The sequence below is a fragment of the Callorhinus ursinus genome, unplaced genomic scaffold (genome assembly GCF_003265705.2).
Source record: "Callorhinus ursinus isolate GAN/ISIS: 27379988/994484 unplaced genomic scaffold, GSC_fseal_2.0 scaffold15, whole genome shotgun sequence".
In the NCBI taxonomy this organism is placed as follows: Eukaryota; Metazoa; Chordata; class Mammalia; order Carnivora; family Otariidae; genus Callorhinus; species Callorhinus ursinus.
The window spans coordinates 44,761,119-44,786,218 of NW_027397077.1; the positions used below are offsets into that span (position 1 = coordinate 44,761,119).

The window sequence follows — 25,100 nt, forward strand, 5'->3', positions numbered from 1 at the left end:
AGCTCAGATGAGCTTGTTCTACGTACACATCCCCACATTTCAACCTAAGGCTAGGTGGTTTTCACTGCCGCTCTTTCGTGTGATGAAGCGGGGGTGGCCAAATCCAGCCTGCTGCCTGTCTTTGTAAATAAGGTTTTGCTGGAGCATGCCCTTTGTTTACAGGTTGTCTGTGGCCCCCTCATGCCGCAGCGGCAGAGTAGGGCAACTGAACAGACATCCTGTAGCCTGCAGAGCTGAATACGTTTATTAACCGGCCCTTTATTTTTAAAAGTTTGCCAACTCCTGTGTTAAATTACCAAACCCTCCATTTGTCACCCCCCAGAACTGTTCCTCATTCCCAGTGTCGCTCACCTCAGCTGCGTGTTTCTGTTTCCACAGTGGGAGTGACGTGGCCTCCATCAAGTCCAGGGCCACGCTGAGTGAGGATAAGAAGCACTACATCCTCAATGGCTCCAAGGTAGCGCTCTGTGGCCTGCTCAGGCTCTCAGCCACAGCCTTCACCATGCACTGACCACCTCCCACACACCGCGGGTCGTAAAGCACGTACACATCAGCTCTTGGGTGGATGCAACTCTCTTTCTGAAAAAAGAAACTGTGGCTCAGGGAGGTGAAGTGACCAAATTTCAAACACATGTAAAAGTTTAGTATAATGAGCTTCCTCTCCACCAGCACTGGCTTCAGCATCTACTACCCCCAGCCCACCTTGTTTCCTCTGTCAGCACGGCCATGCCTGCGTCACGTCTCTGAGAGTTTCAGAGTGTCTCCACAAGATGAGACTAAGATACAAAGTCAAAATGCCATTCTCACATTTAAAAATTGATCATTTCTTTGTCTAGTCAGAATTCCAGTTTCCCTGATTGTCTCTTACCGTTTTATTTTCTGACAGTTTGCTTGAATCAAGGTCCAGAAAGTTCCATACATTGCAGTTTGTTGAGAAGTCTCCTTATCTCTCTTCCTCCCCTGCTCCCTTCTTCCCCTCTCTCTTTCCTTCCTGCCTGCTCTGCTTTCTTGAACCCTGGCTCCTTGGTTCTGGAGCTTGAGCTGTCTCAGTACCATTGGCTTCCCTTTTGTGTGCAGACACACCTACACAGCCACCTGTGCCTCTTGGGGAGCCTGGGGTGAAGCCCCGTCTTCTGTCCACACAGGTTTGGCTTCCTCAGAGCCAGGAGCTTTATGTTTCTGGCCTGAAGTTTTACAGGCCTCTGGGGTGTCTTGTGGCAAAGGGTGCAGCTGATGGGGGGTGCATAAGTTCGGTTTTCTCCAAAGCCCTTGTTCTTTATTCCCTCAGGTCTGGATCACCAATGGAGGACTGGCCAATATTTTTACTGTGTTTGCAAAGACAGAGGTTGTTGATTCCGACAGCTCAGTAAAAGACAAAATCACAGCATTCATAGTAGAGAGAGACTTTGGTGGAGTCACTAATGGGAAACCTGAGGATAAGTTAGGCATACGCGGCTCCAACAGTAAGTAGCACGCATGTGTGCGTGCGTACGTGCAGTTGTAAAGATGTAAATAGTTTTGGTTCCATATAAACATGTCAGTAAAATCACATTAAGAATGCCACAGTGACTCCATGGCAGTGCCAAGGAGCGCCTTGAAGCTAATTTATTCTTTTAATACATGTTGCATGTGCCCCTCTCCATGTAGAAGCCATAGTGATCTCCCTGTGAGCACTTTGCCCTGTGAGGGAGGCTATAATGGACACCAAGGAGGCAGAGGGGTGTCCTAGGTAAACATTCCACTGCAGGACACCCCATCTTTCCTGCTTGGACCCTCCTCCTTCCTCTCACTCTCCCTTATACCCACCCAGGGCCACCTGCATTCCCTGAGCAGCACTTGGTCCCCATGAAGCTGGTGTCCTGTAAGTGGCTTCCGACCCGACCAGCACTGCCATGAAGTCCTTACAAGACTGCTTCTTGGGGCTCCTAGTTTGGATCACGGGGTATCTCTGCTGCAGGGGACTGCAGGTGGCCCCTCCGGACCCGCTTCTGTCTGCCACCTCTTCTTTAGGGATTCTGGGTTCTGGATGGCAATATTTGCCATAGTAGCCTGGTTCAGCAGGGTCAGAGGGCACTGAGCTCTGACCTGGCCCCACTGCCTAGAAACTCCGTGACCTCAAATAAGCTCATTTACTTTCCTATGCTTCCGTTTCCTCACCTAATGGAAAGGGGTGATACTAGAATGCACCTGGTGACATGACCTGGGAAGGGAGTGTTATGACATCTGTATAATGCTTCGTGCACATGGAAGCAGGTGTTACCTACCACCAGACTCATGCTGCCCATTGATACTTACTTAGGACGTTCCAGCAGAGGAAGGAGCATGCTCAAAGGCCCAAGATAAAGAGCATGACGTGCTGGTGGGGAGAAGGTGGTCAGAGTGACCTGGGTGAGGGAGAGAGCAGGGTGGCAGCCTGCACCACTGCTGGGCCAGCGTCCGTACTGAAGTCAGGGTAGGTGGTGTCCCTGGGATCATCAGTGGCCCCACAAGAGTGGATAGAGTGGCCCAAAGTGAGGTCAGAGAGGGAGGCAGCGTCCTCCCCACACTCAGCAGCCTGTGAAGGAATTAGAGCCACTGGGACGAGGGCCTGGCCCCATAGCCCATCTGTTATAAAATAGGACCAGCAGCCAGAGAGATGATTTCATTGTATTTCACAACCAAGCCATTGGAATAGTAGAATAAAAAGTCAGCAGCCCTGGTTGCTTGCTGTTTGGCTACTCTTGAGCCATGACCTTCTTTGTCCTGAGGCTCCCTTTTTTTCCGGTGTTAGGTTGCTGGGAGCTGCTGTATGTGACAGCCTGCAAAAACATGCTGCTGCAGAAAACATGGTGCAAAAGCCCCTGTTCCCTCCCACCTCTGTCCTCACTGCGGCCACGCTTTCCCCTCTCTGCCTGCCTCTGCACACCAAGCGCTTCCTGACTGGGGGCTGCCCCTGTCCCCCTGTCTGAGAAACCACTCGAGTGCTCAGCTGCCAGCTGCCAGCGAGCCCTTCTCGCAGCTTGCCTGTGCTGGGCAGCCAGCTCCAGGCTGTGGGTGGGGCCCGGTTGGCCGCTTGTGTACCCTGCTGGGGCTTGTTCTCACAGCAGCTCACAGGAGCCCCTGGCGGCCCGAGCCGGACCACACCAGCACAGGGACGGCGGGGGCTCGCATTGGCTGGGCTCCGTGCCCCTGGCGACAGCTGGCGGGCAAGGCAGGGCAAGGCCATCTGCTTCCGCAGAGCCACAGTGCAGGCTGCGACTGCATCTGAATTAAGTGGGACCCACACTCCCATTGAATCCAGGCACCTTAGAAGGCCTGTGCCTTCCACTTCCATGGTTCTGCCTCTGGCTCGTACTCCTCCAAACTTCTGCCGAGCGTCCCCTTAGAAAAGCCTGATGGAAGCCCCTAACAAAAATGTTACTATCTGCCCCCTCTCCAACCTCTGATTCTGTCACCACTCTCTATTTCATCTGTAGTACTTAAACATCATCATGTCCCTAGCAAAGTAGGGGCTCCACATGGACAGGAACCTTGTTTCTGTACTATTCTTTCAGTAGCTGGAGAATGAGTGAACGAATGAATGAATTATATTTCATGCCTATGGGTCCAGTGCGAGTGCTCTGCATTCATCAGGTAAGGCCTTCAATTTCATCTTTTTCAGCTTGTGAGGTGCATTTTGAAAACACCAAGGTGCCCATCGAGAATGTCCTTGGAGAAGTCGGAGGCGGGTTTAAGGTGCGTCATGACAGCAGCCCCCATGAGGGCCGCGCGGGTTCATGGAGTAGCTTGTTGGCCCCCATCCCCCTATCCCATCCCTGCTTGTAGCCGACCAGCGCGTGCTTGCCAGGTGACTGTGTGTAGTTCTCCAACAGGAAATCAGCAGATGGAGAAGGCGGGTCCCAGAAGAGGGAGTGTGTGGTACTGCGAGGCTTCCCTTGCGTCAAGTAGGGATAGGATTCCTCTCTCCAGCAAGTGAAAGAAAGCAGGCCAGTGGGCACTGAGGAAGCTCAGTCTCTCTGAGTGCACAGCCATGGGTCCTGTCTTGGAGTCAGATTTATTATTTTTTAATTGACCTAAAACTCATATCACATAAACTTACTAATTTTCAAATGTACACGTGGGTGTTATTTAGTATATTCGCTGTGTTGTACAACCATCACCGTGGTCTAATTCTGGAACATTTTCATCACCCCAGAAGGAAATGCCATATCTTCTCATTTCCCCTTTCCCAGTCTTTGGTAATCGCTACTTTACTTCTGTTTCTATGGATTTGCCTATTTTGAACATTCCATGTAAATGGAACCCATATACGACCTTTTGTGTCTGGCTTCTTTCACTTAGCATAATGTTTCAAGGTTTATCCATGCTGTAGCACTTGTCATTCCTTTCTGTAGCTGAATAATATTCCATTGTAGGGACACACCACATTTGTCCATTCGTGAGCTCATGGACATTTGGACTGTTTCCACATTGGGACATTTGGACTGTTTCCACATTGGGACTTTTATCAGTAATGCTCCTATGAACATCCATATACAAGTCTTTGCGTGAACAGTATGTTTTCGGTTCTTTTGGTTATGTATACCTAGAAGGAGCATTGCTGGGTCATACGGTGACGGTATGTTCTTTTTGAGGAACTGCCAGACTGTTTTCCATAGTGGCTGCACCACTTACCTTTGCCAGCAGCAGCGTAGGAGGGTCTAGTTTCTCCACATCCTTACCAGTACTTGTTATTAGGCATTTTTAAAATTATAGCCATCCCGGAGGGTGTGAAGTAGTATCTCATTGTGGTTTGACTTAGATTTTCCTAATGAGTGATCAGGTTGAGCATCTTTTCATGTGCTTATTGGCCATTGATACATCTTCTTTAGAGAAATGTATTTTCAGATCCTTTGCCCATTTTTTTTAAAGCTTATTTATTAGTAATCTCTGCACCCAATGTGGGGTTGAACTCATGACCCTGAAATCAAGAGTCGCACACTCCCACTGAGCCACCCAGGCCCCCCTCCTTTGCCATCTGGCTGTCTTTATTGTTTCCCAGCCTTTACCAGGTGACCTGGGCAAGTATCTTCGCTCTGGGGAGCCCCACCCACCTTGGCTGTGAAGCAGGGATCACAGCAATACCTTTCTCCCTTCCTGGGTATTATGAGAATCTGATAAATGCGTTCAGCCAAAGCCCCTGGCTAGAGGCTGCTTGGTGAATGTGGACCAAATGACTTAAGAGGTGAAAGGACAAAAAAGTAGCAGTGTGTGCACAGTGGTATGTTTATTATTTGTGTAACTCAAATGTTATATACAGATGAGAATATAGATGGAAAAAATGAAATTAGCTGAAGCTCGATTCTAAGAGAGTTGCTATGCATCGTTCAGTTTGGGTGCTCATCTTTCTAGACCTCTTTATTTATTTATTTAAGCTATTTAAAGTAGGCTCCACTCCAGCATGGAGTCCAACATGGGGCTTGAACCCACAACCCTGAGATCACGACCTGAGCTGAGATTAAGAGTCGGACACTTAACTGACTGAGCCACCCAGGTGCCCTTTTCTAGACCTTTTTAAAGAGCATATGTCTCTTAAATATTTGGTAATACTATTTGTGTAATATAGCCTGTATTTTTTCACTTATCAAGAAATCCTAGTACTCTTTCATGCTAGTAAATGTATATTGCTAATATTTAACCCTGCAGAGTATTTCTCTGTATGGTGGTGGCACATTTGATGTTCCCAGGTTCCTGGGGTCGGGCATTTAACACTGAACCGTATTGCGTGGGCTGTCTCCTTGCGTGTATCTGTGCGCACTTGTCTGATTATTTCCACACCTTAAACACCCAGCAGTAGGCTTTCCAGGTCAGAGGGCACAAACATTTTCAGTTGTTGGCCGCTGCTGCCGGGTTACCTGTGGAGAGTTGGGCTTGTTCCTATATGGGAGTGGCCCTTGCCCTAGTCCTTTCCGCACTGCATTGAGACATTTTCCCCATTGTATTAGATGTAAAAACAATTATTTTAGTATGCAAAAGAAAATAGATTTCCAAAGCCCTTTCTTTGTTATTAGTAGGATTGCTTGCCCGTTGACCTAAATGCTAAAAAGTGAGTGCCTGGAAACCACAAAATGATCAGAGGCCAGGTGAAAATCGCCTGGCTGAAGTGGGAAAAAAAGGACGAGCCTCCTCCTGGGTAGTCAGAGGTTTTTTGTTTTTGTTTTTTTAAAGATTTTATTTATTTATTTGACAGAGACACAGCGAGAGAGGGAACAGCAGCAGGGGGAGTGGGAGAGGGAGAAGCAGGCTTCCTGCAGAGCAGGGAGCCCAATGCGGGGCTCGATCCCAGGACCCCGGGATCATGACCTGAGCCAAAGGCAGACGCTTAATGACTGAGCCACCCAGGCACCCAGTCAGAGGTTTTATCGATAGTCAGACCTTTGAGGTATGGAGGCAGTCAGTGAACTGCCAGGCAGGGGCTGTTGGAAGCATGGGTTGTGTGTCACTTCTGGCAAAGTGTGGTGTAGAATGCCGTTGTAAGGAGACATCTGTGGGAGGGAAGCTGGTCAAGCGGGCAGGTGCCTCATAGGCAGGAGGGGAGGCCCCATGGTTGAGGAGGGTTGATATTTGAGCTCAGGAGCCCGTCTTGAAAAAGGGCAAAATCTATTAAGATCCTCTGGGGAATGAGATCTAGTCTCAAATCCTTTTTTCTTTCTGTCTCTTTTTTTTAATGAGTATAAGAAGAAATTCTGAAGGGGCCGTAAAATGGATTGCTTTCATAAAACCATGAACTGGCTTTTGCAAGCCCATGTGGGCAGAGGGGATGAAGTGGGAGAATTCACTTGCTCCTCATAGTCCTGGCAGGTCCCGAGACCAGTGCACACCCGAGGCCTGAGACTCAGGCAGTCTGAGATCAGAGGCACAGCCCCCAGAGGAGGCAGGCCAGGATCTGGGTGTCACACTGTGGTGGGATATAACTGTGCCTGCTCCCTCATTCAGCCCCCAAGGCCGGGCCTTGTTCCTGCATTCCCCAGTCCCCTAGGACTCAGTAGGTAAAATCTGCACTCACCTTCCCCCCCACCAGTCGTTGGAGCAGCTTCCAGCCTCACAATGTCTGCTTTGAGATTCTCCCGTTCAGGTTAACAAGTGATCATAAATTCAGAATCAGTTGCATAATTTATTCATCCAAGTCACACATAAGCATTCAGTGAAAAGCTGTAATACGCTTGGAGTTGCGCTTTTAGGAAAACTGGTGTTCACAGACTCCTTTCTGCCCTCAGCCCCAGCCTGTCATTGAGGCCTCCTAGTTGGGCATCACGGGTGTGGGAGGGGCTTGGCGGGTCACTGCTGTCCTTCGGGAGGGTCATGCTGGTGGGAAAGTCTTGGTAGCTTGCAGGGTGTACCCCGTAGGTCTTAGTTTCTGCCCCTCCTCTGAGGACTAAGAATTGGCCTGTTCTATTGGAATAATGTTGTCCAGTTCCTTTATCAGGAGGTGACTCCAAGGATGTTTGTGACTGAGTCACCTTATTGTGATGTGTTGGGACCACACTGTCTCCCAGCCTGGTGGGGATTGGCAGGATGATTAACTTTCCCAGATGTGGGCACAGAATTCTCTAGAGACTTGCCTTTTGTCCTCAAGAAACCATCTGGTAAAAATAGACAAGCAGTGCTGTGGTCTGTCACCTCCAGGTCCTTTGGGCTTTTCCCAGCACAGCAGGGGTGAGCAGGACACTTTGGGAGTGCAGTCGCAGTGAGCCACCCCCTCTCTCCCTACAGGTAGCCATGAACATCCTCAACAATGGGCGGTTCAGCATGGGCAGCACTGTGGCCGGGATGCTCAAGAAATTGATTGGTAGGTAAGTCAGGGACAGGAGCCTTTTGTGGCCCAGTCTTGCCCCTGCAGCCCCCACTCCATCCCGGAGGCTCTACGATGTCCTTACACAGGCTGCTGCTGAGCCAGGCCTTCAGATGGACAGAGAGCCCAGCTGCAGTTTAAGATGCGGACTTTGGTTTAGACCAAAAAATGTGGTCAATCTGCCCCCAAGTGGTTAATGTTCCCTTTTCACACTCCTGTTTTACCTACTCACAAAGAGTCAGGGAATGGGGGAGCGGACCATCAGAGGTCAAGAGGGGTTGCTGCTCTGACCACTAAGAACAGAGCTACTTCACAAACATTCAGATGTGAGCAAGACATCAGTGCTAATTCAGTGGGAGACTCGGTGGGTGAGGAGTGGAACTCCGATCACTTAGCCTCAGGATCTTCCCTTTGTTTTTTCTGTTAGCATACCTGAAACCTAGAATGTTTTGTCAGTGAACTTAGAACAGCCCTGTGGGGTTTTGTTGGGCATGGATGTCATTATCATCTTAGCTTTGTGGAGGCGACTGCAGTGAAAGGGGCCCTGGTGGGGGGGGGGGGCTGGTCTAGTGCTTATGAAGTTCCTCAGAGTTCAGGGCCAGGTGGGGACAGGGAGGCTTGTTTTCATCTCTTATCTCCATTTCATAGATGAGGAGCCTGAGGCTCAGAGAGGGTAAGTGACTTGTCCAAGGCTACTCATTTGGGCCTAAAAGCTGATCCTGTCAGACTCCAAACTCAGGCCTCGGCACACTTTGCTAAGCTGAGCCTGGGCTTCCCCATCAGGAAAACTTCCCCATCAGGCCTAAGTGCCCTGGGCCTCTGCTTCCCCATCAGGAAAACTCCTTCATGCAAGAGCTTAATGGGGGCTCTCATGGTCGGCCTGCCCCCAAAGGAGGTAGACTCTTGAGGAGGCTGACTGCAGGGGGAGGGGCTGACATTTGCCGCTGACCACTGGGAGGCTGCCATATTCTCTTGGGCGCCTGGTACAGCTTTATACACGACAGGCTGCCCTCCTGCTCTAGTGATGGACAGCTGTGACAGGCATGAGCCTGCTCCTCCTTTCGGGTGCTTCCAGGGCCCTGGCTCCGTGCTAGGTGCCTTACTTACACCTGCAGCTCTGGCAGCCTTGGCAGCAGTGGTGATGTTCAGGGATGGTAGTTGTTGGCCCGGCCTGTCATCTGGTAAGGAAAAGTGTCAGGTTCAGGCCTGTCTGACCAGATATGCTAGGAAGGGGCAGCGCTGTCTTGCAGGGTGTTTGGTCTCAGCAGACCTGTTTCTCATAGTTCCTGCCTGAGTATTGGTAGAGTAATGATGATAGCCTTAGGAAATTGTTTTCGGATAGCCAGAAAATGGTTCTTTTTAATGACTCTGCTCTTCTTCAGAAATGACTGCTGCATATGCCTGCTCGAGGAAACAGTTCAACAAGAACCTCAGTGAATTTGGACTAATTCAGGTACTGAAGGTTATGGGCGCCGCATATATTGGTTTCACGTGTGGGCATGAGAAGTGTGCCTTTGTGGTCTGTGCTGGTGACTGCCGTGCAGTGATTGGGAAGAAGACAGGATAAGGCTTTATTTAATGTGGCTCGCTGTCATGAATGCTGGGGCTTGGTGCTCTTGGGCATTGAGGCTCTGGACTTCATTATCTTCTCTGCTGGCTGGCACATCTGGGTCTCAGCACATGCAAATTGTTTCTTGATTGTGTTTTTTTCTGAACACCCCAGGAGAAGTTTGCCCTGATGGCTCAGAAGGCTTATGTAATGGAAAGCATGGCCTACCTCACTGCAGGGATGCTGGACCAACCAGGGTTTCCTGACTGCTCCATTGAGGCTGCCATGGTGAAGGTAATCCCTGCCCAGCCTGAGAGACCCAGAATAGTTCCTTAGCTGCAGCCTTTCAGACCCAGTGTTCCCTGCCATCTTTCTCTTCTTGTAAGCTTATAGGTCATTTTATCATTGATCCAGTATTTATGACATCCCCACCATGTGCCAGGCATGGCCCTAGGACACAGCTGGGGAGGCCAGCATGGCACAGGAGAAACAGCAAGGAACAGTGCCCAGTCGAGTGTGTTGATAGGGACAGGACAGTGTCTCCCCAGCACAGTTTGTGCCAAGTTGTTACTAGTTGATAGCAGATGGAGAAAATATAGGCCATGTTATAGTTTCCCATCAGTATGCAATAGCAGCTGAGCTTTCTTGAGAAGGACTTTATTGTGGGTGGATGGCCTTCCACTTTTGTGTGTCACCCACAGCCAGGTGTCAAGCCAAGCAGTTCACATGCAGAGGAGTGAGCTGTGGGTGAATGGGGCTGGGTGGGCAGGGTCAGGCCTCCTGGAGAGGGAGTCTGAGGTGGGTTTTAAAAGGACAGGAGTTTTCTCCATGTGGAAGGTATGGAGTGGGCCCTTCCACCCCAAGGAAGCCTCAAGAGGTAGGAAGAGTCACGGTGGGTGGGGAGCCACGACTGATCACTGTGGTCCAGGAAGAAAAGGACGTGCCTGAGGCCACCCAGTGAGACTGTGACAGGGCTGCTACCTGGGTCAGTCTCGTCCTGGAGCCAGGTTCTCCACGCCGAGCCTCCCACTCCGTCCCCAGCCAACCTGCCCTGGCTGAAGCCCCCCCTTGTGAAAGGCACCCAGCACTGTCACCCCTGTGCTAACCGGGTCCTGGCTCTGTGGCAGGTGTTCAGCTCAGAGGGCGCCTGGCAGTGCGTGAGCGAGGCACTGCAGATCCTCGGGGGCTCGGGCTACGTGAAGGACTACCCGTACGAGCGCTTCCTGCGTGACAGCCGCATCCTGCTCATCTTCGAGGTGAACGCCCAACATTCCCACCACCCACCCCAAGTGCTCTCGTCTGTCCCTCCTCACACCTCTGCGTAGCCCCATTTCCCAGGGGTGGAGGGGAGGCTGAGGGGCCAAGTGAGGGCCCTTTCTGCTGAGTCTGCACTTCCATTGGCGGTGGTGGGACAAGCAGAGATCCCACAGGAGGCCCGGTTGTGCCTCCAGGGCTCTTTCTGGGTCTGGCTTTCCTCCTCAGGATATGGAGGCAACTCAGCAGCGTCCTCTCTACAGGCTTCCCCCGCCCTGACACCTCTCTCTCTAATTGCTGCCCCCCCTCCATGGGTTCACAAGCCTAAAAAGGGAATTCAATGAGGGGGAGACCCCGGGTGGGGTAAGAAAAGGGGGGTTGGGGCCACAGAGAAGCTTTTGGGGAGCTTGCGGTCTGACTGAATGGCCTGGCTGACCGGGGTGGACTGTGGAATACCCTCACAGTGAGGGCCTGAGCGGCACCTCCCCCTACAGTGGGCTGGAGTCTCAGGAAGCAAGTGCATTTGGCCTTTGGAGGCAGAAACAACTGTGGCCTGGCCAAGGGGGGGGGTGGTTTGGGCCAAGGACAGGGAGATGGAATGTGCCAGGCCCGATCGGGCCTTACCTGCCAGCGCTGGGTAGAATGAGCAAGTCTTTGTGGGAGCAGTGAATAGTCCTAGTAGGGGGGAGCTGGGGCAGGTGGTAGAAAAGTTGATGGGGTGGGGGCAGAGGGTAGATGAGAAGGGGAGACAAGTAGCCAGGCTATGGAGGACCTTGACCAATAAGCAGAAGAATTTGGATCTTACTGTGCAGGCACTGGAAGCCATCAGAGGTTTCTGAACAGGGAATGACTTGAATGCATTCCCATTCTGGGAAATTCCCCAGGGGCTGACATGGTGGTGGGGGGGCGGTTTGCAGAGGCTAGGTGCATGCTGCAGAAGAGAAGGGTTGACTTCAGAGGCTGTAGAGAGAGACAGTTGGCATTTTAGGATGGTCGTAGGGTGTGTAGGAGGCAGGCCCGTAGACGAGGCTTAGAGCCTGAGCAACCGGTGTGGTTTCTGAAAGGCACCTTCAGATCTCATGTAGGTGGGGCCCAGCTCCTGGGCGCCCCAACCCAGGGGGAAGGACTCATGGCTGTTCTTGTTCTTGGCATGCCCCCCAGCATCCCAGCCCTTGGTCCTCTTCCTTAGAGACAGACAGGATATGATGTGACCAGCCTGAGGGCACAAGGGGCACTTTCCCAAGGGCATGGGGACATGTCCCATCCCTGCTGCCCCAGGACTGCTTCTTCTAAGGCCCTTTCCCCTTGGTCGGTTGAATTTGGTCCTGACTGGGTGGGGCACGGAGGGCCACGGAGCCCTCAGTATGAAGCAAATGCTCCGGTCTGGAGACTGCAGGATGGGGCACACCTTAGCCTGCAGGCCTCCAAGCTCTTCTTCTCTCCCATGGGAGTCTCCTGTCCATGGCCCAGCCTGGCTGCAGGCTTCAGTGCCCAGTGCTGGCCGTGTGACCTGCAGCACCACTGTGCATGTCGGGCAGAGGTGTGGCCCACCTCTCGGACATAATCCCAGGTGGTGAGCAGCGTGTGCAGGTACAGCAGCAGGGGAGAGGTGGCCCTCTGGGTATGGATACCTGGCACTAGGGAGCTGCCAGCTCTCGTCCTCAGTGGCCAGTTGTTGCCCTGAGGAATCTGGTGGCACCCACCCAGCATTTGCTGCTCCTGGGCACCAGCACCCCTCCCTCCTGGGGAAGGTGGTTTCTCCCATTTTAAAGAAGCCGAATTGGAGGCTTGGAAAAAGGAATGAGTCCTGTATGGTTGGTCATAGAGAGGTGGTAGACCCTGAGGGAGGCCACGGCTGTCTGGTCAGCCCCCTGCTCATCCCTGTGGAGGTGGTAGCCAGCGTGTTGCCCTCACCCTCGGGTCACAGCCCTGCTCCCAGTGTGAGGCTGCTTCCAAAGCGGCAGCTTCCGTGGCACTGGCAAGTGGGCAGTGGGGTGGCCAACCCAATTACATGCACAGCACAAACAGGGCCATCCCAATGGGGCCAGCTTGACCTCCATACCGATCTGCCCACAGGGAACCAACGAGATTCTCCGGATGTACATTGCCCTGACAGGCCTGCAGCATGCCGGCCGCATCCTGACCGCAAGGATCAAGTAGGTGCCAACCCCGTGTGCCCATGAGAGGTCCATCCTGGGGCGGCAAGAAGGGGACCCCTGTCCTGGGACGGGGGCCATGAAGCCATGTAGTCAGAGGCTGGCTGGAGGGAGGGAAGGGGACCGGAGCCTTAAAAGCCAGGCTCTAGAGCTTGGCCTTCATCTGCTAGTGATAAGTGGGGCCAGCTGCCTCACTGTTCTCCCCCGGCAGCTCCCTTCTCCCCCCGCTGCAGGGGGGAGTGAGTGCTCCCTTCAGAACCTGGTGAGAGCCATCCCTCCAACAGGCGCTGGGCTCAAAGGCTAACACGAGACTATTCTCTTCTCTCACTCTCTTGCTCCTCTTGCCCCCCATCAGGGGCCTGGAGCACTTAGAAGTCACTGCTGGAGCCCAGTATGGGCTGCTCAGAGCATTTTGCAGACTCCTTCACCCCAGGGCACCCCCTGGGGGCTGGCTGTGACTGTGACTGAGTGCTCTGTGTGGCTCTACCTCAGAGACCAGCTGTTCTCTGACAGGCGGGGAAGTCTTGGGCATCCAGCAGGCCCGGGGCAGGGCAGCACCTGGGTCCTGAGTTGGTCCCTTGAATGCCTTGGATAGTCAGAGGGAACGGTTGTTGCTGGGCAGTGGGAACCAGCAGTGGGGCCTGAGGTCACAGGGCCGTGGGCTTTCTGCAGCGAGCTTAAACGGGGCAACGTGACCACTATCATTGAGACCGTCGGCCAGAGGCTGCGAGACTCCCTGGGCCGAACCGTGGATCTGGGGTTGACAGGGAAGCTGGGAGCGGTGCACCCCAGTGTCGCAGTGAGTGGGCACATGTGGCATACTCCCCCAAGTGGGGCCCTCCTGATGGATATCCCCTTCCAGAGGGCTGTGACCAGGGTGTTGGGGAGGATGACCCAGCCTGGTGGCAGAGCCTGGGCCCCAGAGCCCCCAGCCGGGTGGGATGGGCACCGTGGGGAAGTGTCACTAAGTGGTCTTTCCCCTGGCATACTTAGGACAGTGCCAGCAAGCTTGAGGAGAACGTGTATTACTTTGGCCGCACTGTGGAGACGCTGCTACTTCGCTTTGGCAAGGTACCCGGGCCCCTGCCAGATCTGGGGATGGCAGGCCGACTTCGGGGTCAGGGAGATGGGGTGTTTTCCCAAGTGTCTGCCTTTGGGACCAGGCCTAGAAAGAAATCTTGGTCACCATGAAGGGGTGGGGTGGGGCTGCCTATTCCCGGGGGCCACTTGGGTGGGTGCCTTCCCGGTAAAGAGAGGTTCTTTGGAGTAGGGAGGGCCGCCCTGCCTGGGCCCAAATCTAGGGCCCTGCTCTGTGAGGCTGTTGCTGCTCAGGGTGACATGAAGCACAGTAAGCAACAGCCAGTGGTCTCAGCCAGGTTTCTGGGACCTGGCCTTGGCTTGACCCATGCCCAAATCTAGACAGAAGGGAAAACAAGGCAGCCAGTGAGCCAGCCTCTCACAACGCAAAGGGAGAGGCAGTGTCAGCCCCCCTTTACTGAGGCATGAAATGAGTCTTGGAGATGGCTGAAGATGTGCCCAGGCAGGGAGGCCCTGGGTTCCGAGTCTCCACCCTGGGCTCTGTTCACAGACCATCGTGGAGGAGCAGATGGTCCTGAAGCGGGTAGCCAACATCCTCATTAACCTGTACGGCATGACAGCCGTGCTGTCGAGGGCCAGCCGCTCGATCCGCGTGGGGATCCGAAATCACGACCACGAGGTGAGCCTCTCTGCTGGCTTTATCCCCTGCACTTTAATGAAGCCTGTGGTTGGGGGAGGGGGTCAGTGGGTGGCATGGGCAAGTCAAGGGCCTTGACCCAGGCATGGTCCGAGGAGGCAGGCAGGTTGGCTGAGTTGTGGCCATGGCCAGCATTGGTGGTCAGCTCCGATGAGAAGGTCTGGGCTGCTCAGGCCATGGGGCCACTCTCTTTTGTCTTTCTACCTGAGGGAAGAGGGTAGGTGAGTGATGGGGTCCCAAACCTTGTGCCCTCACCCCGTCTGCCTTCCTTATCTTGCCTGAGGGGCTGGATGCAGTCACTGACTGCCTGCTGTGTGCTGGGTCTTTACATGCATTGTCCCACAACAGCCTGTGGGCATTAGGATTATGATGGCCTTCCTGCCATAGAGGAAACTGAGGCTCAGAAGTGTTGAGTAATTTGCTCTTGGGGACAGAGCTAATTGGGTCAGGGCTGGAATTAGAACCTAAGACTCTGATTCTTGAGCCAGGCCTTTTGACCCCAGCCAAGATTCTGAGTTTGGCTGAGTTCCTTAAAACTCACACACCGGGGGAGGTGGGGGGGGTGCCCTACGTCATCCTCTTGTAGACTGTGTTCTCCAGGAAACGGCCTACAAACTGTGTACGTGGAACGGATGCACTTAATAACGTGTCTTGGTTGTGGCAGGTTCTGCTGGCCAACATCTTCTGTGCAGAAGCTTACTACCAGAATCTCTTCACCCTGTCCCAGCTGGATAAGTGTGAGCAGGGGTGGCCTTGGGAGGGAGGTGTGGGCCTGAGTCCAGGTGACTGTTGAGGGCCAGCCTCCCAGGGCCTGCTGGCTGCTCACCAAGCTCTCCTTTGAGTGATGGCTGGTAGGGTCGGGTGCACCTACAGCAGGCCTGCCAGATAAGAGCACGTACCTGCAGGTGAAGACTGTCAGAGCTCCCACAGGTGTGGCCCAACGTGCCTGGCCTGAGTCTGGCAGCTGCCCTCCTAGCATATGTCCCAGGCTTTGGCCCTAGCCTCCGCAGGGGCTTGGCTCATAGGGCTGCTTGTCTGGAATGCTCCTCCTCTACCTTAGCCCCTTGGCCATGTCTGAGAACACCTGGCTCAGATTCGTCTTCTCACCCTTAGAGTCGATTTGGCTCCAGGGCTCCATGTCATGTTCCCCCTGCTGTGGAGACCAGCCCTGTTGTCAAGTGATGGAGGAGAGGAACACACAGTTGTGTGCAGCTCCTGGCTCTGGGTGCTGGCGTGTCTGTTCCGTGCTGTGGCGGGAAGGCATGGTTGCTCCTCTCGTAGGCTTGACTGGCAAGAGGGTCCTTCTCCAGCCCCTGCTCCCACAAGATCCAGAGTTCTCAGGGATTAATAGGATGAGCCCTTTGTTTTTCAGGATGAAGCCCCATCCCTCTTTCTCCCTGCAGCCAGAATCACCTCCTAGGGGTGTGGAGGAGGAGAGTTACCTTTAGGGTTCCTTCACAGTGGGTGGGCCAACTTTGTTTGAAACAAAACAGAGACACAGTAGCCCCAGCAGTACTCGGTCCTCACAAGCCTATTCTTTTTTCCTCCCAGATTCTCCAGAAAATCTAGATGAGCAGATTAAGAAAGTGTCCCAGCAGGTCCTCGAGAAGCAAGCCTACGTCTGTGCCCACCCTCTGGACAGGACGTCCTGAAGCAAAGGGACAGTGTTCCCTGCTGCCCCCAGGCCATGGCCCATCGATGGACAACTTTCTCCGGAAGGTGGAGCCATTTCTTCCCCCTGTACACCAGAGGGGCTTTTTCCTGGCCTGAGGGTGCCTCCTCACACTTTGCCCTGCAGGCACTGCTGCGTGACCTGGTCCCAGGTGCTGAAGAGACCGAGAAAATGCAGTTGGTGACACCTGGGATTTGAGGGGCTTCCGCTAGTTTAGATGTCACAGTGGCAGTGGGCTCATGTTGCTGCCTCTGTGGCAGGAGACTGGCAGGGACATGGATAGCCACTTCTGCTAGACCACACATTCTTGTAGACTGCGTTCTCCAAGAAACGGCCTACAAACTGTGTACATGGAACAGATGCACTTAATAACCAAAAATATAAAATGCACAAGTTTGTGTTTACCCTTCTAGCGTTTGTGCTGTACTGATCCTGTTCCTCCTCAGAACCCTGAGATCCGCCCTCTGAGGATGGCCTCCAGTGCGCTTTGTCTTCTCCCTGCAGGAAGAGGGCCCTGCATGCTGAGGAGCCGGTGCCCAGGCCACAGTGCCCTGGGGATTATCAAGCCCATCTCTGGTCCTTCTCAGGTGCTGGGTGAAAACGGCACAGTCTGGTACATGACAGCACACGCTTTTCCTGCCGGGGGCCTTTCTCTGCTGTCTGTACAGAGCTTAGCCTCCACTCCTGAAGGGGGGACAATGCGGAATCTTAAGGTGGCACTAATAGGCCTTTGCGTTTTTCTAGGCTCCTTTCTGGGCCGTTTGGGGCTCCAGAAAACCTACTACAGCTGTTGTCTTGAGGTGGGAGGAGAAGGCCAGGCTCTTTCCTTTTCCTTCAAGTACTGGTCGGTCTGCTGTGCAGACACCTGGGCTGGCCTGAGCACTCTGCCAGGGACTGGGTAACTAATCTTCAAAAGGTAAAAGGTGACGAATCTTGTGACATTGGAGGTAACTTTCCAGTGAAACCTGAAGGTCTTAAAGTGTTTTGTTGGCAAGGAAGTACTGTGTACAAAATGGAGAGTACGAAGCTGGTACAGTGCCAGGGAAGCTTGGGAAGCAGCTGTCCAGACCCCATGCCCTTTGGGAAAGGGGGCTTCACTGTAGGCCCTGTGGCATGGGCACCCCTGGTTCAAATCTCCCTTTCCTAGCTGCCATTTCTGAGTTTTCTTTAAACATGGTGAGGAGGAGAGGCCCCAGCGCACATCTGTGGTGTGCTGTCAGCGGGTACAGGCTGCCGGACATGTCCAGGGAGCACAGGCTGGGAAGGCCTGCTGGTGGAGCCCAGCGGCGGCACTTGGGCCAAGGAGGCAATCTGGCATTGCTGGGCTGGGCCACGCCAACAGGTAGCAGGAGACCTTCACGCCACCCCAGAGCCCGGAGCCTGTTCTGAAGGGAGGCAGCAAGGGCCAGACAGTGGGGGAAACAAATTTCAGCAGCTTGTTGGCACTTCCTCCTGTTTCATGGAGCTGTTACCAGCTGCCCTCAGGGGTTGGGGTTGGAAAGAAATGCATTTTTGTTTATCTGTTCTGGCTTTCTGAGAAAGGTTTCTCTGGCAGACCTTGTCGCTAGATAAACTCCTCTCTCTTTCTCCCTGAACAAAGTTCCTGGCAACCAGCAAATTTGGGTTCTCTGTCAACCTGTAAATGATCTGGAGGCCCATCTTCATAAACAGAAGGATGAGAGGGACCCATGCTTCTAGACTCCCTCCCTCCCCCACATGGAAATGGCAACATCATGGAGCAGGAAGGGAGTTAGAAGGTCCCAGAGGTGCCCAGAGCCTCTGCCCCCAGCTGCTGGCCAGGCATCTAGACATGCATAATGTGTGTTGGGGCTCAGAAAGCCCTTAGACTGATCTCCCAACTTAGGTGTTTTATAGCTAAGAAACCAGGCCCAGAGAGGTGCCTGGGTGGCTCATTCGGATAAGCAGGCAGCTCTTGATTTTGGCTCAGGCCAGGATCTCAGGGTCGTGGGTTCAAGCCCTGTGTCAGGCTCCACGCTCAGCAAGGAATCTGCTTGAGGATTCCTTCTGCCCCGCCCCCACTCGCACATGCACGTGCTCTCTCTCAAATCATCTGGTGGGGTTCCAGGGACCAGGAGCAGTGAAGGGACTTGCCCAACGTCACACAGCAAGTTAGTATTACAGCTGGAGCTAGAATCCAGGGCTCCTGAGTTCCAGCCCAGCACATTAATGCCAGACCTATTCTGACTCAACTTCCTAGCTTTAGGTAAAACAAAAAGGCCAGAGATGCAAAGCAGTAGAGGTCCTGACTGCACGCAGCGTCAGGAGGCTCCGCCTTGCAGAGGTCGCTGTTACCTGTTGCAGGCCTTGGTGCTGGAGGAGGGGGCAGCTCAAGGAAAAGTGGTGGCTTCTTATACAGGTCAAAGTCCTGCTGGCGCCGGTCCCAGCTCCACCTCTCTCGATCCAGCACAGTAGCAAACCGGGCATTTTCCCTCCACTCCTACATGGCGAACACCCCAGTAAGTTAGGACAGAGGGCCCTGCGGACACCCCACCTGAGGCCCCACCCCACCTCACCCTGTGGACCTCATTCAGCTCCGCGGTGGTGCCAGTGGGCGGCAGTCTGAGGTGACAGTTGTTTTCAGGGCTTCTGTGAAGACCTGTCAGTTGGAATCCATTGGCTGTGAGCCAGGCCTGGCAGGATTTCTTCTTGGCTTTCTTCTCCTCTTCCTCTGAGTCCTGAGGCTCCACCATGGCTGAGAGGTACTTCTGGGAGTACGTGAATCTCTTCCTTGGCTCCTGGACAAGGGGCAGACACGAGGATAGAAGGGCTGGTAGCAGCCATGGACGGGGCTGACTGGCCCTCTGGTCTCCAAGCAAGCGTAGGAAACAGTGGCACATTGGGGCATGACGACAGTTCCTGACAACATAGCTGGACCATTCAGAATAACTGAACTGTGAGGGTCACGTTCCTGTTCTCTTTGACAGAGCATCCCTTCTCTAAAGGTAACATGTTGGAAGCCTGCCAAGGCTTTTCCTTTGGGGTGACAGCAATGAAATGCTTTCTAGAGGTGAGGACCCTGCAGTTGTTTGCAGCCAGGTACATAGGAGTCTATGTTGAGGATCTCTCGGCTCACCCTTGTGTGTGGAGGATTCCCACAGAGTGTGGGAACATAACCCCTCTCCCCCCAGTACCTGGTCCCTTGTCTCCTTCCTCTCGCTGATTGGCTTTCTTGTGCACACTAGAGATCCCCTGCTGACCTCCAGGCAGTATGGTCAAAAGCAGAAAGAGCTCACTGGGTTAGCCAATTACTTTTCTGTCTGGAGTTAGAAGCATTGCCTGCCTGCCTCCCTCTCTCGGCCTCTCACTCACCTTGGCCATCTCTCGATACAGCTCCTTCTTAGCAAGCTCTGTGGAGTTCAGGGTCTGGATACTGTAGTTATAAACAGCATCTCTGGCAGGGGCTGAAATTCTGATCACCTTCACCACAGCCTTTGAAGGCTTCTTGCTAACCTGGTAGGCTCCAGTAATATTTTTCTGAAGAAAGAGACACCAGTCATTACACATAGGCCCCTCAACACCAGCTGCCAGCTTGTGGTGAGCAAGGTGATCTGTGGGACATGGCCGCAGGGCAGGTATTACCTCTCGAATTCTGGAGCTGCCATTCCATCACAGAACCCTACCAAAGGGCCATCTGCTCCAACCCCGCACTGTCCGTGGTGGAAGTCAGGGCCAGAAATGAGATTTGCCTAAGGTCAAAGTAACTGGAACACACAACACCCAGCCACAGATAGCATTTGGGGCTCAGATGGTCAGAAGAGGGAGAAGCTTGAAGCTTTTGTGGCATATACAGGGAAGATTATAACCTCAGGCAGCAAGGACTGCCATCCCTGCCCATGGTCACCTTTTACTGCTGACTACATCAAGAGTGTCACCTTCTCTCCAGAGCCCCCAAGATGGTCTGTCAGCTTCCTTTGTGAATGAAAGCTGCAGTGAGGAGAGAGAACAGGAGGTGGCAGGGAAAGGTGGCTGGAACCCCCAAAAGAAAGAGTTGCACTCTAAGTACTGTGTAGTGTAGCTTGCCCGTCACTTGCCTATTAACCTTCAGCAAAATCACCATCTTTTGCTTTGGGCGGGGTGGGGGGGGGATTTTTTTTTTTTTTTAAGCTGAAGATGGTGACCTTGACTCTCATTAACCACTTCTTTAGGCCAAGCCCCAGTGTCTTAGCTTTGGAATCTTTGAGGAGTTTCTGTAAAGAATGCAAAATAATCAAGGGAAAGTTTCAATAAATCTATGACTCACACACAGGAGTGAAAAGTCAAGGCAACAAGACCCCTACAGCTTGGAGCAATAGGGCCTGGAGGCAAAGGCCACAGATCATTGGATGAGGGACAAAATTCCTGCCTTTGAGCACCTTCAAGAGGACTATGCCAGAGGGGCCATCTAAGCTGGGACCTTGTAATGGCACACACATAGAGCACTGAGTATTCTGTCCAGTTTTTCTAGTTGTTTTCAGTGGGAGGGGTGGTTTGAATGAGTCGGCCTCCTTTCTTAAAGTGCAAGTCCCCTGCTCCTTCCAAACCTTAGAGCGAGTGGATTACGACCAGGGGAGACAGAGTTCTCCTTTCATGATACTTCTTCCTTAGCGTTTAAAATGGAAGTTCTGGCCGAAAGAGATCATGTGCTGAGGTGAGAACAGTGGTCAGCAGTTATTCTGGACACCTGGGGTTCCCTGCCCTGGAGCTGAAGGCTGCAGGGAAATTTGGAATCCACAGCCAAAGGAACTAGATGCCTGAGAAGTAGAACCAGCATAAAAGACCACAGACACAAACTGAACTGAAGCCAAGCTATTGGAAGAGATGGGATAAAAATTTAAGGCAAATGTAATAATCATTCTTAAAAGCAGCTGATTAAAGAAACGCAAATAGTGCGTGTAAAACATTAGAGTTGAAATAAAGGGCACAAGCGAGCGAGACGCCCCGTGAAAGTGGGGCAGCTGTAGAACAAATTAGTGGACTGGGAACCAGCTTGAGATAAAATTAGAAAGCCTGAGTTTAGAAACTGGGAACCGAAGTGGAAACATTCAAATAACAGAAGCCCCAAAAGGAAGGAGAAAGCAGGAGTAGGAGATTTTAAGAAAGAAGGAGCCTCAGAATAGCTAAGGAAAATTCCAGGCCTGGGCACACAGTGACATGTAAGACCACAAGGGCAAAGACAGATTCTGAAAATTGCCAGAGAACGAGCAGGCCACCTGTGAACAGCAGCAGCGCTGTGGACAAGGTGAAGAACTTGAAGCTAAGACTACACCCAGGCAAAACGGCCATTCACTGACAGCAGTGTGTCAGGTGTACAAGACTTGGGAATTTTATGCAGAGACTTTCCTTTGAAAATACACTCAGAAAAGATTCAAAAGGGAGGAGGAAAGCCCAGGAGTATTTGGACAAAGGTAGCAAGTGATGGTGTGCAGTATCCAAGTAGTTTTCTTGTCTAAAGAGGACCAAGGAAGGTATAATAACCTAGAACTGAAATTCTGGAGACTGATATATAAAAGGGATGGTAGGGTGTGAGTAGGAAAAGATAAAAGGGGGTCTAAATGTGCTATTTGCCTTAAAAAAGAAATTTAATATAAAAAGTCTCAGAATTCAGTAGGAATATATCAAAATGAATGTCGCCTTTAGGACAAGCACCTTAGAAACAAAGAATGCAAACTTTTAAATCAGAAAAAAACCTGGTTTGTCAAAAGAACCAAGTAGGAATTTAAAAGAAAATGAGGCAGTCCCTGAAAAGCCTAACCTAACAATATTCTCAGTAAACAGGTTGTTTGCCAATTAATTAATCTCAGATTTTTTTTTTAAAAACCTAACAGTATGCTGTTTATAAAAACTGCTTTAGGGGAGCGTGGCTGGCTCAGTCAGTAGAACATGGGACTCTTGATCTCAGGGTCATGAGTTCAAGCACCACATTGGGTGTAGCGATTACTTACAAATAATCTTTTAAAAACTGCTTTAGACAAAAAATACAGGGTTGGAATTAAAGGGTGGAAGAATATAAACTAGGCAAAAAGGAATCACAAAGCCAAGACAAGCAAAACTGGAGTGGCATTCTTAATACCAGACCCCATAATTCAAGGTAAAAATCTATCAAGAGGCCACAAAAGACATTGTATAGTGAGAAAAAGAGCAAGAAGGTATAACTATGAACATCCCTTTGCACCTAACGATGTCATCTCAAAATATATTAAGCAACAACTGACAGGATTGCAGAGAGAATTGGGACATCTGCTTGACATAACTGTAGAGCGAGCGAAGAACTCAGGATTTGAGGGGCCAAGAATCTGGAGAGAAGTACATTGAATCCTTTTTTCCTCCCCTATACAGTTTGCTCTCAAAGTATTTGCTGATTCCTAAATTGTACATGAATAAGATGAATGAAGCAGATAAAAAGACCCCAAGCAGAAAAAAGCAGCTAAGAGGTTCAAATGCTAAGCAGATATTTTGGAAAATGTCACCATGTTAGGGAAACAAATTTGGATTTCAGAGTGCACAGTTCAGAGGCAAAGAAGGGATAAACCTGTTTAAGAGAATTTGTCCTTTGCCTGCTATGAGAAAATTAAATCCTCTCTGGAAGAAGATATCATGAAGAGCCTCTACAATTTTTCCTATGCAGTGTTCACCATTTAGTGGAAACACCCCAAGGCAATCTACTGATTGAATATAATCCCTGTGCAAATCCCAATGGCATTTTTCACAGAACAATCCTAAGATTTTTATGGAACCACAAAAGACCCTGAATAGCCAAAGCAATCTTGAGAAAGAACAAAACTGGAGGCATAATTTCCTGATTCAACTGTATTACAAAGCTATAGTAATCAAAAAAGTGCAGTATTGCCATAAAAACGGACACATAAGTCAATGGAATAGAATAGAGAGCCCAGAAATAAACCCACATATATACAGTTTGTAACAAAGGAGCCAGCAATATACAATGGAGAAAGGACAGTCTTCAATAAATGGTTCTGGGAAAATAGGACAGTCACATACCCAAAAAAAAAAAAAAAAAAAAGATTGGATCACTATCTTATGCCATACACAAAAATCAACTCATAAGACGAACCTAAGACCTGAAACTAATGAAGTTCCTAGAAGAAAACAATAGGTAGTTAGCTCTTGACATCAGTCTTAGCAGTGATTTTTTTTTTTTTTTTTTTTGGATTTGACAACAAAAGCAAAAATAAAGAACTGGGATGACATCGAACTAAAAAGTTTCTGCACAGCAAAAGAAACCAACAAAATGAAAAGGCAACTTACTGAATGGGAGAAGGCATTTACAAGTGATACAACCAGTAAGGGGTTAATATCCAAAATAAAGAACTATAATGCAATAGCAAAAAACCAAACAATAGCAAAACATACCTGATTAAAAAATGGGCAGAGGATCTGAATAGACATTTTTCCAGAGAAGATATACAAATGGCCAACAGGTGAAAAAGTGCTTAACATCACTAATCATCAGGGAAGTGGAAATCAAAACCACAAAGAGATTTCACCTCACCTCACACTTGTTAGAACTATTATTAAAAAGGCAAGAAGTGGGGCGCCTGGGTGGCTCAGTTGGTTAAGCGACTGCCTTCAGCTCAGGTCATGATCCTGGAGTTCCCAGGATCGAGTCCCTCATCGGGCTCCCTGCTCAGCAGGGAGCTCTGACTCAGCTCTGACTCAGCTCTGACCCTCCCCCCTCTCATGCTCTCTCTCTCATTCTCTCTCTCAAATAAATTCTTTAAAAAAAAAGACAAGAGAATGTTGGGAGCAAGATGGCGGGGGAGTAGGAGACCTAGATTTCGTCTGGTCTCAGGAATTAAGCTGAATAGGGATCAAACCATTCTGAACACCTACGAACTCCACAGGAGATCAAAGAGGAGAGTAGCAACAACTCTCTGAACAGAGAAGCGACCACTTACTGGAAGGTAGGACGTGCGGAGAAGTGAATCCGAGGCGATATTCGGGAGGATAGACGGCGGGGGAGGGGCCTCCGTCGGCCGCTTCTGGCAAGTGCTAGAGCCGCGGAGCACAAAATCGGAACTGTTAGAAGTCGGCTCCGCTGAGGGACGTCGCTGCAGTGGCTAAGCAGGGGGTGGAATCCTCCCGGGACAGTGTGGTCTCAGGACCCTTGGGGTCACAGAAAGACCGGGGGAGCCTGAGTGCGCCAGAGCTCCCAGGTATCGGAGCGGGGAAGCCGGCTGCAGAGACGGAGCCGAGGCGCGGGCTCTCAGCTCGGGGTTGCCATAAACTGTGATCTGCGGCCCAGTCGGGCCACTGCTCCTCCAGGAGGGACCCAACAAGCGGCAGACCTGCGAAGACTCCCCTTCCTTCCCGGGGAGGAGCGGCGCGGGAACGCACCGCAGGGATCTGCTGGGTTTGGAGACTCCACACGGGGTCGGGGGCCAGAGATAGCAACGCTCGGTCACAGGCCGGCTGAACACGGAGAGCGGCCGGAGACCGGGGAGACGGGAGTGACTGCTTTTCTCTGGGGGCACACTGAGGAGCAGGGCCCCGAGTTCTCAGCTCCTCCGGGTGGAGATTGGGAGGCCACCATTTTTTGCCCTGGTCCTCCAAGGCTGTACGGAGAGCTTGCAGGGAACAAGAGCTTCTGAGATCAAACCCGAGCAGCTTGCTTAGCCCGGACCGACAAGGGCGGGGCAATTCAGCCTCCGGCAAAGACATTTGGAAACCACAGCAACAGGCCCCTCCCCCAGAAGATCAGCACGAACAGCCAGCAAGCCAAGACCAAGTTTACTGATCAAGGAGAACGGGAGAACTCCAGCGCTAGGAGAATACTGCACATAGAATTCATGGCTTTTTTTTTTTTTTACCATGATTCATTAGTTAATCAAAGTTAATTTTTGTTAACTGTTTTTTTTTCTTTTTCCCTTTTTCAACCAACATCTTATCAATCTCCTTTTTAAAAA

The 25,100-nt window shown here is 51.6% G+C and overlaps 2 protein-coding genes across 9 annotated transcripts in view; one reads left to right on the plus strand and one right to left on the minus strand.

The window, feature by feature from the left end:
* ACAD9 (acyl-CoA dehydrogenase family member 9) overlaps positions 1-16,580 on the plus strand; it is a 44,070-nt gene extending 27,490 nt beyond the window's left edge. For both annotated transcript variants that reach the window (XM_025885730.2, XM_073901730.1), the window contains 13 exons: positions 379-457; positions 1,289-1,463; positions 3,641-3,714; positions 7,732-7,807; positions 9,193-9,263; positions 9,534-9,653; positions 10,487-10,615; positions 12,690-12,769; positions 13,442-13,568; positions 13,763-13,840; positions 14,358-14,486; positions 15,169-15,241; positions 16,056-16,580. In XM_025885730.2, coding sequence (XP_025741515.1) covers positions 379-457; positions 1,289-1,463; positions 3,641-3,714; positions 7,732-7,807; positions 9,193-9,263; positions 9,534-9,653; positions 10,487-10,615; positions 12,690-12,769; positions 13,442-13,568; positions 13,763-13,840; positions 14,358-14,486; positions 15,169-15,241; positions 16,056-16,156 — 1,312 coding nt within the window. In that variant the 3' untranslated portion in view covers positions 16,157-16,580. The remainder of the gene's footprint in view (positions 1-378; positions 458-1,288; positions 1,464-3,640; positions 3,715-7,731; positions 7,808-9,192; positions 9,264-9,533; positions 9,654-10,486; positions 10,616-12,689; positions 12,770-13,441; positions 13,569-13,762; positions 13,841-14,357; positions 14,487-15,168; positions 15,242-16,055) is intronic.
* CFAP92 (cilia and flagella associated protein 92 (putative)) overlaps positions 14,493-25,100 on the minus strand; it is a 74,966-nt gene continuing 64,358 nt past the window's right edge. For 3 of the 7 annotated variants that reach the window (XM_025885728.2, XM_073901726.1, XM_073901724.1), the window contains 4 exons: positions 19,507-19,671; positions 18,720-18,932; positions 18,490-18,634; positions 14,493-14,704 (listed from right to left, as the gene is read on the minus strand). In XM_025885728.2, the coding sequence (XP_025741513.2) occupies positions 14,646-14,704; positions 18,490-18,634; positions 18,720-18,932; positions 19,507-19,671 (582 nt within the window). In that variant the 3' untranslated portion in view covers positions 14,493-14,645. Of the gene's footprint in view, positions 14,709-17,582; positions 17,652-18,489; positions 18,635-18,719; positions 18,933-19,506; positions 19,672-25,100 lie in introns of those variants that run through there. The other 4 variants (XM_073901727.1, XM_073901725.1, XM_073901728.1 and 1 more) reach the window with 4 other exon arrangements.